Source organism: Crotalus tigris, unplaced genomic scaffold, assembly GCF_016545835.1.
Source record: "Crotalus tigris isolate CLP2741 ecotype Arizona unplaced genomic scaffold, ASM1654583v1 scf7180000024363.772921, whole genome shotgun sequence".
In the NCBI taxonomy this organism is placed as follows: Eukaryota; Metazoa; Chordata; class Lepidosauria; order Squamata; family Viperidae; genus Crotalus; species Crotalus tigris.
Genome location: NW_024100531.1, coordinates 54,864 through 71,836, shown reverse-complemented (window position 1 = coordinate 71,836; position 16,973 = coordinate 54,864). Strand labels below are relative to the sequence as shown.

General features: G+C 43.0%; 1 protein-coding gene across 10 annotated transcripts in view; it reads left to right on the top strand.

The window, feature by feature from the left end:
• Positions 1-16,973, top strand: part of LOC120301006 (teneurin-4-like) — a 612,847-nt gene that overhangs the window by 544,083 nt on the left and 51,791 nt on the right. For all 10 annotated transcript variants that reach the window (XM_039327639.1, XM_039327638.1, XM_039327645.1 and 7 more), the window contains 2 exons: positions 598-798; positions 8,572-8,757. In XM_039327639.1, coding sequence (XP_039183573.1) covers positions 598-798; positions 8,572-8,757 — 387 coding nt within the window. The remainder of the gene's footprint in view (positions 1-597; positions 799-8,571; positions 8,758-16,973) is intronic.

Sequence of the window (16,973 nt, the reverse complement as noted above, 5' to 3'; positions counted from 1 at the left end):
AGAATAGAATAGAATAGAATGGAATGGAAAATAGAATAGAATAGAATGTAGAATAGAATAGAATAGAATAGAATAGAATAGAATAGAATAGAATAGAATAAATAGAATAGAATAGAATAGAATAGAGTAACAGGAAAGAATAGAATAACAGGAAAGAATAGAATAGAATAGAATAGAATAGAATAGAATAGAATAGAATAGAATAGAATAGAATAGAATAGAATAGAATACTTCATATTTATGACAGTTGCAGTGTCCCTAAGTCACGCAATCCCCTTTTGCCATCTTCTGTCAAGCAAAGTCAATGGGGAAGCCAGATTCACTTAAGAACCATGTTACTAACTTAACAACTTGCAGCGATGGAAATTTTGGGCTCAGTTATGGTTGTAAGTTGAGGATTACGTGCAATGAACTAGGGAGGAACTTACTCATGTTACATTCCAGCTCAAGACTCAGGTTCCTTGTATCTGATTGCTGTCTTAGCGTCTCTCTCTTCCTTCTGTTTCCCCCAAGTCCGTTTCCTCAGCCTCTTGCAGTAAACGAAATCCAGGGGTTAATAATGCCAAATTGCATTTTTTTTTCTTCCTTGTTTTGCAGTGGACTGCATGGATCCCACCTGCTCAGGACGTGGCGTGTGCGTGAGAGGAGAATGCCACTGCTCCGTGGGCTGGGGAGGGGCCAACTGTGAGACCCCGAGGGCCACTTGTCTGGATCAGTGTTCGGGCCACGGAACTTTTCTGTCCGAAACCGGACTTTGCACCTGTGATCCCAACTGGACTGGGCACGACTGCTCCACTGGTAATTGCACCTGTGAATTTACTTTGCCTGAACCTTTACATGTCGGTTTGGTTGTAGGAGGACAATCTTCTAGATCAGAGGTTCCCAACCGTTTGGGCACCAGGGATCGGTTCCTTGGAGAGATGTTTTGTGATGACCCAGGGCACAGCACAGAGGCAATGCAATCAGCTGGCAATTCAAACAGTTCTTTTGTTGCTCCAAATTTTCCCCAAATGCTCCCACGTTTGCTGGCAAGCCTCCAACAAAAGAACACGCGCGCACACACACACACACACACACACACACACGCTCCTTCAGCTGACTCTGGCTGAAAGTAAGTTCAAATACAGTCTGATTAGTAATAGTAATAGTAGTAAAGTTGGAAGGGACCTTGGAGGTCATCTAGTCCAACCCCCTGCTCAGGCAGGAAACCCTACACCATTTCGGACAAATGGCTGTCCAATCTCTTCTTAAAAACTTCCAGTGTTGGAGTATTTACTGCTTCTGGAGGCAGTAAATGCTCCAACACTGGAAGTTTTAGCATAAGAAAGTACTCAAGACCCAGATTGTCGGGGGCAACATGCTGACTTACAGAGGGTTGTAAAGCACTGTAAAGCGGGATATAAGTCTAAGTGCTGTTGCTGTTGCTAAATAAAGGTAGTCCTCATTTAGCGACTACAGTTTGGACCGGCCATTTAGACCTTAGGTGGTCACAAAGTGAAACTGCGACTGTGCTTATGATCTGACTTAGTTTTCCTTTGCTTGATAGACCCGTGAAGGTCACAAATGGATTGCCACAATGCTGAAATAAATAATTTATGACCATTTTTGCACACTTAACGACCGTTGCAGCCTCCCCGGGGTCACATGATCAAAACTCGGGCGCTTGGCAACTGACTCATATTTGTGACGGTCGCAGTGTGTTCCGGGGTCACGTCATCCCCTTTTGAGACCTTCTGACCAGCAAAGTCCACAGAGGAAAAGCTGGATTCACTTAACAGTTATGTTACTAATTTAATAACTGCCTTGGTTCAATTAACAGATGTGGAAAGAAAAGTCGTAAAACGGGGCTAAACTCATTTAAGAAACGTCTCACTTAACAACATAAGTTTTTGGGCTCCATCGTGGTCCTAAGCCGAGGTCTACCCATAACTGAGTTTAAAACATGCTTGGGATAAACCACATGTCCACCGTCCAATAAAAATTAAAGCAATTAAGAATAAATTTAATTTAAAAAACTCAAAAGGAAGATGGAACAATAGTTCATTTTTTTTTTTTTTTGCCTTTCAGTTTTCTATATTTTTATGGAGGCTAAAAGGAAGGTTTTTTTAAAAAAAAAAAATCCCAAAGAAGGAACTGACCAACCCGTTTCTCTATGGCTGCAAAAACAAAACAAAACACATTATTCAAGCATTGCTCGCTCAAGTTTGACCCGAAGGAGAATTTACCTTTTTAGTTGAATAACGCACAAATCCATCTTTTGGAGTTGGAAGTTGACTTGGAAAAATGAGCGAGCATTTACCAAGCACCTTAGCGGAGGCTTTTGGCCGGGAGGCACAAAACAATAATAATGTTAACATCAGAAGTAGCTCCATGAAGGATGAAGTCGGAAAAGCGATGGGCTGGGTGTAATTTTGTGCTGCTTGCTTGCAAAAAAAAAAAGAGTGAGCTGGGGTGTGAGTGTTAACAAATGCAGAGCAGGAAAAAGGCTGCGTTTTGATTTGTGACCTCGGGGTGGTTTGTCATACACAGGAGTGAGGAAATAGCATTAATTTACGAGGAAGCAACAGGCATCCAGAGGAACTGTCTACATTCAAAATAACATCCCCTCCGAATTATAGGCACGCAGCTTAGGATGCCAGTATTCAAACATTGCTTTTGTGCTGTGTGAAAAATATATAATCGTCCCTCTTCAACCTCTCACAAAGCTTTAAAATAAAGTTGTAAGAGCAAATTGAGGTGTTTTGTCCCATTTAAAGTCCACCACGAGGACAAACAAAAGCAGCATTCATGAACATAAAGATAGAGGATCTGAAAGTTCTCTAAGGCTTTGTCTTAGGCCCAGTGCTCTTCAATATCTTCATCAATGCCTTAGATGAGGGAATTGAAGGGGAACTCATCAAATTTGCAGATGACACTAAGCTGGCAGGAATAGCCAACACCCCAGAAGACAAGCTCAAGACCCAAAAAGATCTTGACAAACTTGAACAATGGGCCCTAGCCAACAAAATGAGTTTCAATGTGGAGGAAAGCAAAGTTTTACATTTAGGCAGGAAAAACCAAAGGTACAAGTACAGATTGGGCGAGACCTGGCTTAAAAACAGTAACTGTGAGAGGGACCTTGGAGTCCTAGTGGATGATCACTTGACCATGAGCCAGCAACGTGCAGCAGCAGCCAAAAAAGTTAATACAATCCTGGGTTGCATAAACAGAGGCATAGAATCAAGATCACACGATACTGCATCCAGTTTTGGTCACCGCGATGTAAAAAAGATGTTGAGACTCTAGAAAGAGTACAGAGAAGAGCAATAAAGATGGTTAGGGGACTGGAGGCTAAAGCATATAAGGAACGGCTGCTGGAATTGGGCATGTCTAGTTTAATGAAGAGAAGGAGGAGGGGAGACAGGATAGCAGTGTTCCAATATCTCAGGGGCTGCCCCAAAGAAGAGGGAGTCAAGCTATTCTCCAAAGCTCCCAAAGGCAGGACAAGAAGCAACGGATGAAAACTAATCAAGGAGAGAAGCAACCTGGAACTAAGGAGAAACTTCCTGACAGTTAGAACAATTAATCAGTGGAACAACCTGCCTCCAGAAGCGGTGAATGCTCCAACACTGGAAGTTTTTAAGAAGAGACTGGACAGCCATTTATCCGAAATGGTATAGGGTTTCCTGCCTGAGCAGGGGGTTGGACTAGATGACCTCCAAGGTCCCTTCCAACTCTGTTATTCTGTTAATATTTTATCTTCAACCACTAACAAGACTTGTTGCAAGACTTAACAGAGGATAGAATCAAGATCAGGTGAAGTGTTAATACCACTTTACAAGGCCTTGGTAAGGCCACACTTGGAATACGGCATCCAGTTTTGGTCACCACAATGTAAAAAAGATGTTGAAACTCTGAAAAGAGTGCAGAGAAGAGCAACAAAGATGATTAGGGGACTGGAGGCTAAAATATATAAGGAACGGTTGCTGGAATTGGGAATGTCTAGTTTAATGAAGAGAAGGGGGGACATGATAGCAGTCTTCCAGTATCTCAGGGGCTACCCCAAAGAAGAGGGAGTCAAGCTATTCTTCAAAGCACCTGAAGGCAGGATAAGAAACAATGGATGGAAACTCATCAAGGAGAGAAGCAACCTGGAACTAAGGAGAAATTTCCTGACAGTTAGAACGATTAACCAGTGGAACCACCTGCCTCCAGAAGCTGTGAATGCTCCAACACTGGAAGTTTTTAAGAAGAGACTGGACAGCCATTTGTCTGAAATGCTATAAGGTTTTTTTGCCTGAGCAGGGGGTTGGACTAGATGACCTCCAAGGACCCTTCCAACTTTATTATTAGTATTAGTATTATTACAGAGTTTCTGGAACAAACTGTTCCATTTTCAGCACACCCTGAAAATGCTCCACTAAATATTCTGATTTTGTTTTTTTTGTTTTGTTTCGTTAGACCAGGTAAAAGAGGAAAAAAATGACTCATTCTCATTTACTGGAGTTAAAAATCTATCCTGGAGGGAAATAAAAGGCATTTAAAAGGAGTCATGTGATGACTTAAACCCATCACCTCTCCGTGGCCTTTTTGTGTGTTTTTTTTTTTTCAAACTGGGAGTTGATAGATCCCCTTCAAGCTTTTCTTAAATGAAGAACAATTGTTCTCAGCCAATTTTCTTTTGTCGAAGCAATTTGCCTCAACACAGATTTGTCCTTTTTTCAAAACACGCTCGAAGTGACGATGCAAATGGTGCTTGACTACAAATCAGCCGTTCTGAGCGCTGAAGTCTCGCGAGATTCTCAAAAATCCTCGTGAATTGCAGCCAGGCAGACGTTGCTGATGTAACATCCGGGGGTCCCATATATTCAACATTGCATCCGCTGATTGGCACATGTCCATCAAGAGGCTGACTACCCAAGAATACGGAAACCAATTGCTCATTCCTTTTGCCTCTTTCTTCAGTCCTGGTATTACAAGTGGTCCTCAGCTTGGAACGGTTCGTTTAGTGACCATTCCAAGTGCAACAGCACTGGGGAAAAAAAGACTTACGAATGTTTTTCATCGTTAAGGACCGTTGCAGCATCCCCCATGGTCTCGTGATCCAGATTTGGAGGCTTGGCAGCTAGCTTCTCTTTATGACCTTTGCAATGTCCTGGGATCATGTGATCACTGATTCCTTTCTCCAACACACCCTCCAGGCCCTTCAGCTCCCTCCCCCACCCTCCCCAAAATTGGGAAGATCCACTGTCTCCGTGGATCTTACAGTTTCATGACTTAAAAGAGAGGCGACAGCCAGCCTGGACGGCATCAGTGTATTAGGACTGCCGCCAGTGACATGGTCAGGGAGAAGGTCAGGGAGAAGGTGATGTCCACACAGAGATACTTTACAGCTTAATTTTAAGGGGGGAGGGAAGAAGAGAAATTTCTGCCAAAAAGTGAAATTCTACTTTGAATTCAGACACTGGGAAGAAGATGCTACAGCAAGGGTGGGCAGCTGTGACAACAGAATATTCATTCTATTATGCTGAAGCATTCTAGAAGGTTTCCCTGTTTTATTTATACATCTGTTTATTTATTTGTCTTTCAGATTTCTAATCCCCTTCTCCCCCCCCCAAACTCGAAATGATTTTGAGTGGCTTGACATGTAGAAGAGTTATAAGATCAACAATAAACCCCAACAATTAACGTCAGCTAGAAGGAACAGATACCAGTAGATAGGTGATATAAATGATTGATAGATAGATAGATAGATAGATAGATAGATAGATAGATAGATAGATAGATAGATAGATAGATAGATAGAGATGGATGATGGGGAAAGAGCTATGTTAAAGAAAGTTTTAATAGCTATTCAGAGAGAGAGATGATGTAGATAGATAGATGATAGATAGGTAGGTAGGTAGGTAGGTAGGTAGATATAGATAGATAGATAGATAGATAGATAGATAGATAGATAGATAGATAGATAGATAGATAGATAGATAGATAGATAGATGTGCCGGCATACAAGGCGATCCGGCGTATAAGATGACTCCCGTCTTTATCGCCAAGCCACATTCCTAAAACGTTGTTTTATACGCCGGAAACTACCAGTATTTCCGGCGTATAAGACGAATCAGCGTTTAAGACAATCCCCGTCTTTGGCGCCGATTTTAGCACTCGCGGAAGTTGCCTTATACGCCGGCATATACGGTAGATAGATAGATAGATAGATAGATAGATAGATAGATAGATAGATAGATAGATAGATAGATAGATACAGGTAGGTAGGTAGGTAGATAGATATAGGTAGGTAGGTAGGTAGATAGATAGATAGATAGATAGATAGATAGATAGATAGATAGATAGATAGATAGATAGATAGATAGATAGATTGATAGAGGTAAGTAGATAGATAGATAGATAGATAGATAGAGGTAGGTAGGTAGGTAGATAGATATAGGTAGGTAGGTAGGTAGGTAGATAGATAGATAGATAGATAGATAGATAGATAGATAGATAGATAGATAGATATAGGTAGGACAGATAGGATAGATAGGTAGGTAGATAGATAGATAGATAGATAGATAGATAGATAGATAGATAGATAGATAGATAGATAGATAGATAGATAGATAGATAGATAGATAGATGTGCCGGCATACAAGGCGATCCGGCGTATAAGATGACTCCCGTCTTTATCGCCAAGCCACATTCCTAAAACGTTGTCTTATACGCCGGAAACTACCAGTATTTCCGGCGTATAAGACGAATCAGCGTTTAAGACAATCCCCGTCTTTGGCGCCGATTTTAGCACTCGCGGAAGTTGCCTTATACGCCGGCATATACGGTAGATAGATAGATAGATAGATAGATAGATAGATAGATAGATAGATAGATAGATAGATAGATAGATACAGGTAGGTAGGTAGGTAGATAGATATAGGTAGGTAGGTAGGTAGGTAGATAGATAGATAGATAGATAGATAGATAGATAGATAGATAGATAGATAGATAGATAGATTGATAGAGGTAAGTAGATAGATAGATAGATAGATAGATAGATAGATAGATAGATAGATAGATAGATAGATAGATAGATAGATACAGGTAGGTAGGTAGGTAGATAGATATAGGTAGGTAGGTAGGTAGGTAGGTAGGTAGATAGATAGATAGATAGACAGACAGACAGACAGACAGACAGATAGATAGATAGATAGATAGATAGATAGATAGATAGAGGTAAGTAGATAGATAGATAGATAGATAGATAGATAGATAGATAGATAGATAGATAGATAGATAGATATGGATGAGTGCATGGGTGGATGAATGAAAAGGAAGGAAAGAAAGAATGAAGGAATCCATGGTCCTTGAGTTGGTAGGCAGGCAGATGGACAGACAAAAACTGTTGTGGATTTCCTAAGTCACCATTTCAAGAGCTCACTGGCTGGCTGGTGCATTTTGACTTCAGCTTTCTTAGAGGGCACATAGTGCTGTAGGAGGCCTGCCCTGTGTGTATCCTAGAGAGCGCACAACATTTGAAAGCTCTCCCAAACATTTCAGAGCGCAATAAAGCATCTTTTGTGAAACTCACAATGCTGACCTGAAAAGGGGGAGGAAAAAAAAAAGTAACGTTCCCAAAAGCCCCAGATCGGTAACCAGAGCGATAACCCACTGCAAATAGACTTTGCCAGCTACACCTAACTTTATTTTCAAGCGATTTAGCGGCTGACTGTCTTTACACTCAACTAGTTTTTAATTAAAAAGTGACTTTTGTTCCTTTACTCCTTTGGATTCAGCCCGCCGAAAAAGCCACGGCTATGCGTGCGTGTGCGTGCATGTGTGTGTGTGTGTGTGTGATCGTATTAGAAAGTTTCAAAAGGAGGTTCATGCACCAGTGGATCCCACCAAACCATGTCCATCTCCTTTTCCCCTCTTCTTTGTAATCTGCTTATTAGATTCTTAACGTCAAAAGGGGATTAGTCTTCCGAGCGGCAAGGATCCCTTTCATTTCCCCCATCAGGATAACATAGTGAAGTGTGGCTTGCTATTATTATTATTATTATTATTATGGATCATCGCTTGCTTGCTTTTGCCACAGTCTTTCTATTTCTATTTGTAGGTCTTTGTATTTTGTTATCTTCTCCCGTTCTTTCTCGTCTATTCTGCTATCTCCAGGCACTGCCACGTCCACTATCCAGACTTTTTTGACTTTCTTATCGACAATTCTTAAGTCTGGGGTGTTATGTTGCAGGTGCTTGTCTGTTTGAATTCTGAAGTCCCAGAGCAGTTTCATTTTATCATTTTCTATGACTTTTTCTATTTTATGATCCCACCAGTTTTCACTTACAGGCAAATGATATTTTTTGCAGACCTTCCAATGCACCATTGTTGCTACTTTGTCATGCCGCTGCTTGTAGTCAGTCTGTGCAATCTTCTTGCAACAGCTTATTATTATTATTATTATTATTATTATTATTATTATTATTATTATTATTATTATAACAATGCCTTTCTGGTTTTCTCTTCTCCCACACATACCCCTCCCGACCCCTTTCTTTCTGCCCCCCCCACCTGTCCCCCGTCCTTTTTCTCTCCCCTCCGCAGAGATCTGCGCGGCCGACTGTGGGGTCCACGGCACCTGTGTTGGGGGCAGTTGCCGTTGCGAAGAGGGCTGGATGGGGGCCTCCTGTGATCAGCGAGCGTGTCACCCACGCTGCAACGAACACGGGACCTGTCGGGACGGCAAGTGCGAATGCAGCCCCGGCTGGAACGGAGAGCACTGTACCATCGGTAAGAGGAAAAAAATTGGGGGGGGGGAAAGAAAGCAAAGCTGATGGGAAAGGATCCGACAGAGCCGGGTGGAGTGGAGAGTTGACAGAGCATGCTCGATGGAATCGGTTGGATATTACTGACGCATGCACATCCTTTATTTTATTTTATTTTATTTTTACATTCTTGGGTTTGTCACGTCTGTGTATCACCCATTTTCCATGCTGCGATTCTCCCCTCGATTTCGCAGGCCTCCAATGTCCTTCCTTTTGGCCAGACAAGCGGTAGAGAAACACAAGTCAAAGCTGTAGGGCAGTGGTTCTCAACCTGTGGGTCGGGACCCCATTTGGGGTCGAACGACCATTTCACGGGGGTCGCCAAACAACTCAGTCCGCCATTTTCTTTTCCCCTTTTCCTTAGCTGTGCTACTCCCTTTTATTCTATTGGCTTTTGAAAGCCAATAGAATAGACTCTCTTGAATAGAGTCTCATTCTATTGGCTTTCAAAAGCCAATAGGAATTGTCCAGGCTGTCTCTGCCCTGCTGAGCCCGCCAAAAGTCCCATTCTGCAAACGGTGCTGCACCAGTTGAGTAGTCCTCGACTTACGACCGGTTGGGGGTCGCGGCATTAAAAAGATTGAGAACCACTGCTGTAGGGGATCTTCGGTAAACCGACACCATAGAGTAAGGCAGGATAGGTTTGTCCTCGAGATACAACTGTTCATTTAGAGACCGTTCGAAGCTACAACAAAATTTTTTTAAAAAGGGACTTACGACCGGTTTTCACACTGGAAATTCTGGTCGTGGTTGGAAAGTCGAGCACCACCTGTAACAACTTATGAACAGATCTCTCTGGAGATTCTCCGTGGGTTGTCCCAAAAGTGCTTTTTCAAGAGGCAACTGGACTTGTTTTTCTTTGAAGACGTTCAAAGAGGCCATCTGTATCCAAATTGAAGAGCCCTCTCTCAACAGAGGGGGAGGGACACGACATCATCTATCTCCAGTCTACAACACAGTCCTTTCCGCAGTCCCAAGAAGGCTCCACACCCATTTGCACCACTCAGGTGACCCTGAGGACGCAGATAAGCCTCCAGGTAGCCTCAAGGACTCTGTCCTGGTTCCGACAGATGAAACTCTTCAAAGGGAACTTTGAGGCATTGTTTACCGTAAAGAATCTTTTATTTGAGGAGCATAATATCGACACTGCATAATCAAAGCCAAAAACTGAATTCCCCTCCCCTGAGCACATAGTATCAAAGCACAATTCCCTTCTCATAAATCACATTCCCCAATTAACTTGAAGCACGGGCTTCCTCTCCAGTTCTCCAGCCCGACAATTCTTTATCAGTTCTGGGCTCAATAACCTTGATTCTCACACTAGGTTTAGTGTTGTTATGTCTAGCTGGACTCTCATTCACATCCCCTCCTCATCCCAGCATCATCTAACTCTAAAAGCCAAAGGTAAAAGATGGCTACATTTCCATCTGTTGTCAATGCAAAAACATCCGATGTGAGCAGTGTTGACCGACTCTCTAAAACAGGGGTTTCAAACTGCCGGTCCGCAGGCTGGACGCGTCACGTGGAAGCTGCGCCCACCCCATTGCCAGCAATGGCAAAACTGGCCCGATATGTTGTGCGACGTCACGTGATGTCATGAGTTTGACATGCCTGCTCTAAAAGGATGCAAATGACCAGCTTGTGTGCAAGGAGTATAAATCCTTCCATTCCCCACCATCCAGTCAGAGCTGAAGAAGCTTCTTGGGATGAGAAGAGAAACATCTTCAAAGGAAAACAAGGGAGTTTATTTACCTCTTGAAAAAGCATTTTTGGGATAACTATGACCATTTTTCATACTTCATGACCATTGCAGCATCCCCATGATCACATGATCAAAATTTGGGCGCTTGGCAACTGATTCATATTTATGACGGTTGCAATGTCCCCGAGTCATATTTTGCAACCTTCTAATAAGCAAAAGCCACTATTCACTACAGGCAGTAATTGACTTACCACAATTCGCTTAGTGACTGTTGAAAGTTACAACAGCACTGAAAAAAGTGACTTAAGACCATTTTTCACACTGAACAACTGTTGCAGCATCCCCATGGTCACATGATCAAAATTCGAACGCTTGGCAACTGACTCATATTTACGACGGTTGCGATGTCCCGGAGTCACGTGATCCCCTTTTGCGACCGTCAGACAAGCAAACTCAATGGAGGGGAGCATATTCATTTAACAGCCATGTTACTAACTTAAACAACTGCAGTGATTCATTGAACAACTGTGGCAAGCAAGGTTGTAAAATGGGGTAAAACTCACTTAACAGCTACCTTGCTTCACAAGAAACATGTGGGGCTCAAATTATGGTCATAAGTTGAGGACCATCTGTAATCCTTTCCAGTTTCAGAACATTAAGCCAAAACTGCATCCAGTTTTGGTCACCACGATGTAAAAAATATGTTGAGACTCTAGAAAGGGTGCAGAGAAGAGCAACAAAGATGATCAGGGGACTGGAGGCTAAAACATAGAAGGAACGGTTGCTGGAATTGGGTATGTCTAGTTTAATGAAGAGAAGGACGAGTGGGGACATGATAGCAGCCTTCCAATATCTCAGAGGTGGCCATAAAGAAGAGGGAGTCAAGCTATTCTCCAAGGCACCTGAAGGCAGGACAAGAAGCAACAGGTGGAAACTCATCAAGGAGAAAAGCAGCCTAGAACTAAGGAGAAACTTCCTGACAGTGAGAACAATTAACCAGTGGAACCACTTGCTTCCAGAAGCTGTGAATGCTCCAACACTGGAGATTGGACAGCCATTTGTCTGAAATGGTATAGAGAATCTAGTAATCAAACCTCTAAAAGGATCTTTTAGAGAACTAGAAAAATCTCCAAACTTCCAAGAAGCAAACGAAGGTATCAGTACTGGCACAGACGAAAGGACATTGGTGTGGAATTCCATGGTTTGTAACAGACCTTTCCTTGTGTTGGTGTGATTTTTTTTTCTTGCATGGCTTGTGTTATACTCCTCTGTATGTCTTTTATCTCTCTCTACTTCCTTGGTTGCTCAACAAATGACTTGTTCCATGGTTGGACTTCTTACCCACAATTGATGTTTGTGATAAAATAGGGCAAAAAAGATAGCCAGTATTAAACAAGAAAGATTGTAAGTTTGGTCTACCACAGGGGTAGGCAACCTTGGCTCTTTTATGACTCGTGGACTTCAACTCCCAGAATTCCTGAGCCAGCATGAGGGAAACTTTGGCTCCTTCATGACTCGTGGACTTCAACTCCCAGAATTCCTGAGCCAGCATGGAGAAAACTTTGGCCCCTTCATGACTCGTGGACTTCAACTCCCAGAATTCCTGAGCCAGCATGGGGGAATTATGGCCCCCTTCATGACTCGTGGACTTCAACTCCCAGAATTCCTGAGCCAGCATGGGGGAATTATGGCCCCCTTCATGATTCGGGGACTTCAACTCCCAGAATTCCTGAGCCAGCATGGGGGAACTATGGCCCCTTCATGATTCGGGGACTTCAACTCCCAGAATTCCTGAGCCAGCATGGGGAAAACTTTGGCCTCTTCATGACTTGTGGACTTCAACTCCCAGAATTCCTGAGCCAGCATGGGGGAACTAGGGCCCCTTCATGACTCGTGGACTTCAACTCCCAGAATTCCTGAGCCAGCCATGCTGAGGGGAAAGAGACAGTTTCCAAGCTGAGCCATGCTGGCTCAGGAATTCTGGGAGTTGAAGTCCACAAGTCATAAAAGAGCCAAGATTGCCTACCCCTGGTCTAGCAGTTAAGGCTAGAAACCAGGAGACAGTGAATTCTAGGCCTGCCTTAGACATGAAAGCTGATTGGGTGACTTTGGGCCAATCACCAGGAGGTGGTGAGTTCTAATCCCAATCCCACTTTAGGCATGAAAGTCAATTGTGACTTTGAGCCAAACTCTCGCTCGCTATCTATCTATCTATCTATCTATCTATCTATCTATCTATCTACCTATCCACTTCAAAATCCACCGTATCAGAATTACTCAATTTGAAAAACACTGGTTTAAACCATATTCAGTGTGGTATAAAAAATTAAAAGGGGCCATAAACCAAGGATTAGTTTAACAGATCCAGAGGAAAAAATTCCATGTGATGGGCAGACTGTTCCCCAAAGTAATCCCAATTTGCTGCCATTAACTCTTTCCTTCTACTTTTCTACCGATAGTACCGAGTACACATTATTAGCTCCTCAGAATAACAACGATCATTTTAGCTACCTCTCCGTCACTGTTAAATTGTTCTTATGTGGGGGAGCAATAAACTCACAATTTGGGGGCAGCTGTGAAACAAAACACAAATGGACAGGGGCTTTCTTTTGTCTCTCTTCAGTAGGATCATGTTGATTGGACAGAAGAAGAAATACCAACAGAAGAGAATATTTGTACCTCAAGGTTGAATTGTGGAGTCCTTGGTGTTCTCGGAGCTTGGTTGATATTTTTTTGTTTTTTGCAGACTAGCTAGCAATGATGGTGTTCCCTCGTTGGGTAAAGAAATGTCTGCAAGAAAACAACCAAGCTCAGAGAGGACCCCACAGTCATCCCCCTCCTCCTCCTCCTCCTCCTCCTCCTCCTCCTTTCTTCTTCTCCACAAACTGTCCTCCCTTCTAGCACTGATGACGTTACCTAGTTGGGTCATGAAACGTCTGCAAGAAAACCGCCAAGCTCAGAGAACACCAGGGACCCCACAGGCCAAGAACCAATTCATACAAAACACAGTTTACAAATCATAGATTCCTGAGAATTGACAGTGAAAAGTAATGGCACAATCCAGCTGTGGTGCCCCGGTGGTGATTGACAAAAAAAATCTCGCATGGTGCATAGAAAATCTATGCAGGGACAAAACGTCCATCTCTCAATTGCAACACACTTGGTTTGTTTCCCCATCTAGAGGTAATCCTCAGTCTACGACCACAATTGACCCCAAAATTTCTGCTGCTAATCAAGACCGTTGCTAAGTGAATTTTGCCCCATTTTACTACCTTTCTTGCGAATCGGTCATTAAGTTAGTAACATGGTTAAGTGTATCAATGGCTTCCCCCATTGCTTTTGCTCGCCCGAAGGTCACCAAACGGGATCACGGGATCCCGTGCAACGGTCATAAGTATGAATCAATTGCCAAGCATCTGAATTTTGATCATGTGACCGCGGGGAACGTTGTGACGGTCCTAAGTGTGAAAAATGGCTTTTTCCCAGTGCGTTGTTAACTTTGAACAATCACTAAACAAGCTTTTCGATGGGCCTCTCTAGGAAATATATTCGTATTTATAAGCCATCTGACCGAGTGTGCCTGCCTCTTCTGAATGGCCTAGAATTCAAGGTCTCCCCTCTCACACTAAATTTGAGTCGTCTGTCTCCTTTCCTCTTGTTTTTTTTTTTGCTTACAAATATGAATATTGCAAGTTTTTTATTTCTCCGTTAGACATACTGGAGTCTAGACTCTGAATGTGGGGAGGGGGAATCCACCCCGAATTCTTCCAAAGGTCATGTCCCCTCCAGTTGGGTGGTCTTCCTGAGCTATTGCAGAAAGGCAGGGAGGGTGGGGGGGGGGGAAGCGCTGGAAAACACAAGAAGATCGAAAAGAGTGTGGGAAAGGTGCCCCGAGTGAAGTAAAACAGCCCTCTCTGATCCTTCCTCAGTAACTGTGATAAATAAGAGCCGAGTGCCAGCAGGAAGGGAGCCTTAACTCACCACCTCTCCCTCCCCAGCAAGTTTTTTTCCTCTTTTCTGAAGTTGCCAGCAGCAGGAAGGAAAAAGAAGAATTCAGTCACACTGCTGGGAGGGGAAACTTCTGGCCCCGTTTGTAGACACACAGATAGACACAGATATTCTCATTCTCTCTCTCTCTCTCTCTCTCTCTCTCTCTCTCTCTCTCTCTCTCTCTCTCACTCACTCTCTCTCTCTCATAAACACACACACACACACACACACACTGTCTCTCTGTCTCACTCTCTCTGCCTCTTTCTCTGTCCATGCCTGCCTCTCTTTCTCTCTCCATCTATGTCTCTTTCTTTTTCTCTCTTTCTCCATCTCTCTGTCTCTTTATCTATTTCTCTGTCTGTTGCTCTCTTTCTGTCTCTTCCTCTCTCTGTGTGTGTCTCTCTTCTTTCTGTCTCTGTCTCTTTCTCTGTTTTTCTTTCTGTGTGTGTTTCTGTCTGTCTGTCTCTCTCTGTGTGTGTCTGTTTCTCTTTCTGTCTCTTTTTCTCTGTCTCTCTCTTTTTCTGTCTCTCTCTGTCTCTCTCCATCTATGTCTCTTTCTTTTTCTCTGTTTCTCCATCTCTCTCTCTCTTTGTCTGTCTCTGACTGTCTCTCTCCATCTATGTCTTTTTCTCTCTCTCTCCATTTCTCTCTTTATCTATTCTTCTCTGTCTGTTGCTGTCTGTCTCTCTGTCTCTGTTCTGTCTCTCCTCTTTCTGTCTCTCTATCTCTCTGTTTCTCTGTCTCTTTATCTATTTCTCTGTCTTTTGCTCTCTTTCTCTCTGTCTCTTTCTCTGTGTCTCTCTCTCTTCTTTCTGTCTCTGTCTCTTTCTCTGTTTTTCTCTGTGTGTTTCTGTCTGTCTGTCTGTCTGTGTGTGTGTCTGTTTCTCTTTCTGTTTCTCTTTTTCTGTCTCTCTCTGTGTCTCTCTTCATCTACGTCTCTTTCTTTTTCTCTGTTTCTCCATCTCTCTCTTTCTTTGTCTGTCTCTGTCTGTCTCTCTCCATCTATGTTTCTTTTTCTCTCTTTCTCCATTTCTCTCTCTTTATCTATTTCTCCTTCTCTGTCTGTTGCTGTCTTTCTCTCTGTCTCTTTCTCTCTGTCTCTGTCTCTCTCTCTCTTCTTTCTGTCTCTATCTCTTTCTCTGTGTTTCTCTGTCTGTCTGTCTCTCTCTCTCTCTCTCTCTTTCTCTGTGACCGAAAAACTTTGTAAAGTTTCTTTTCGTTTGCTGAACCTCTTTGTAGCCTTAATGGACTTGGCCTCCCTCCTTCTAGAGAGCTTAATTAATCGCCTCGGAAGATGCTTCTTCCAGAGAAAGCAGAAATAAAATGAGACTATCCCAATTATGAGGGCCATCTAAAGCCTGATCAATATTAGTTGTTTATTTTTGGAATGGATAAGCAAATTTTCCACCCCTGGGATTACGAGTCTTGTTGGGGGCAGGCTCTTGCTGTCGCTGTTGTTATTGTGGAGTTCTCTGTGCTTGATTGCTTTGTTGCAGACATTTCACTAACCAACTCGGTAACCTCATCAGTACAGGTAGCCCTCGACTTAAGACAACAGTCGAGCCCAAAATTTCTGTTGCTAAGTGGGACGGTTGTTAAATGAACGTTTCCCCATTTTGTGACCTTTCTTGCCACAGTTGTAAAGTACATCGCTGCAGATGTTAAGCGAATCTGGTTGTTAAGTGAATCTGGTTTTCCCATTGACTTTGCTTGTCAGAAGGTCACAAAAGGGGATCGGGTGACTTCCAGGACACTACAACCGTCATAAGTCAGTTGCCAAACGTGTCAGCGTGAAAACCGGTCATAAGTCACTTTTTTCAGTGCCATGGTGACTTTGAACGGTCACTAAATGAGCTACCTTGAGGACTGTGTTAGCACCGATGATGTTCCCTAGCTGGGTCAGGAACCATCTGCAAGAAAACTACCAAGCCCAGAGAGCACCAAGGACCCCACAATTCAATCCTGAGCTACGAATATTCTCTTTTATTGACAGTATTGTTATTATTCTTTGAATGAGACACAGCGTAGATCAAAAGAAAAACACTGCCGTCGCAAAAAGCTCTCTGATAAAAGTCAGTTTGTAGCTCCACAACCAACCCAGCAAAACCAACTGGGTGAGAGAGAGAAAAAGAGAGAGACAGAGAAAGGGACAGAGACACACAGAGAGAGAGAGATGGAGACAGAGACACAGAGAGAAAGAAAGAGAGAAAGAGACACAGACACACAGAGACACACACACAGAGAGAAAGAGAAAGAAAGAGAAAGACAGACACGGAGAAAGAGAGAAATAGACACAGATACAGAGAGAAAGAGAAAGAGACACAGACACACAAAGAAAGAAAGAGACAAAGACGCAAGAGAGACAGAGACACACAGAGAGAAAGTCGGACAGACATACAGAGAGAAAGAAAGAGAGACACAGAGAAAGAGAGAAATAGACACACAGAGAGAAAGAGACAGAGAGATACACACACAAAGAAAGAAAGAGA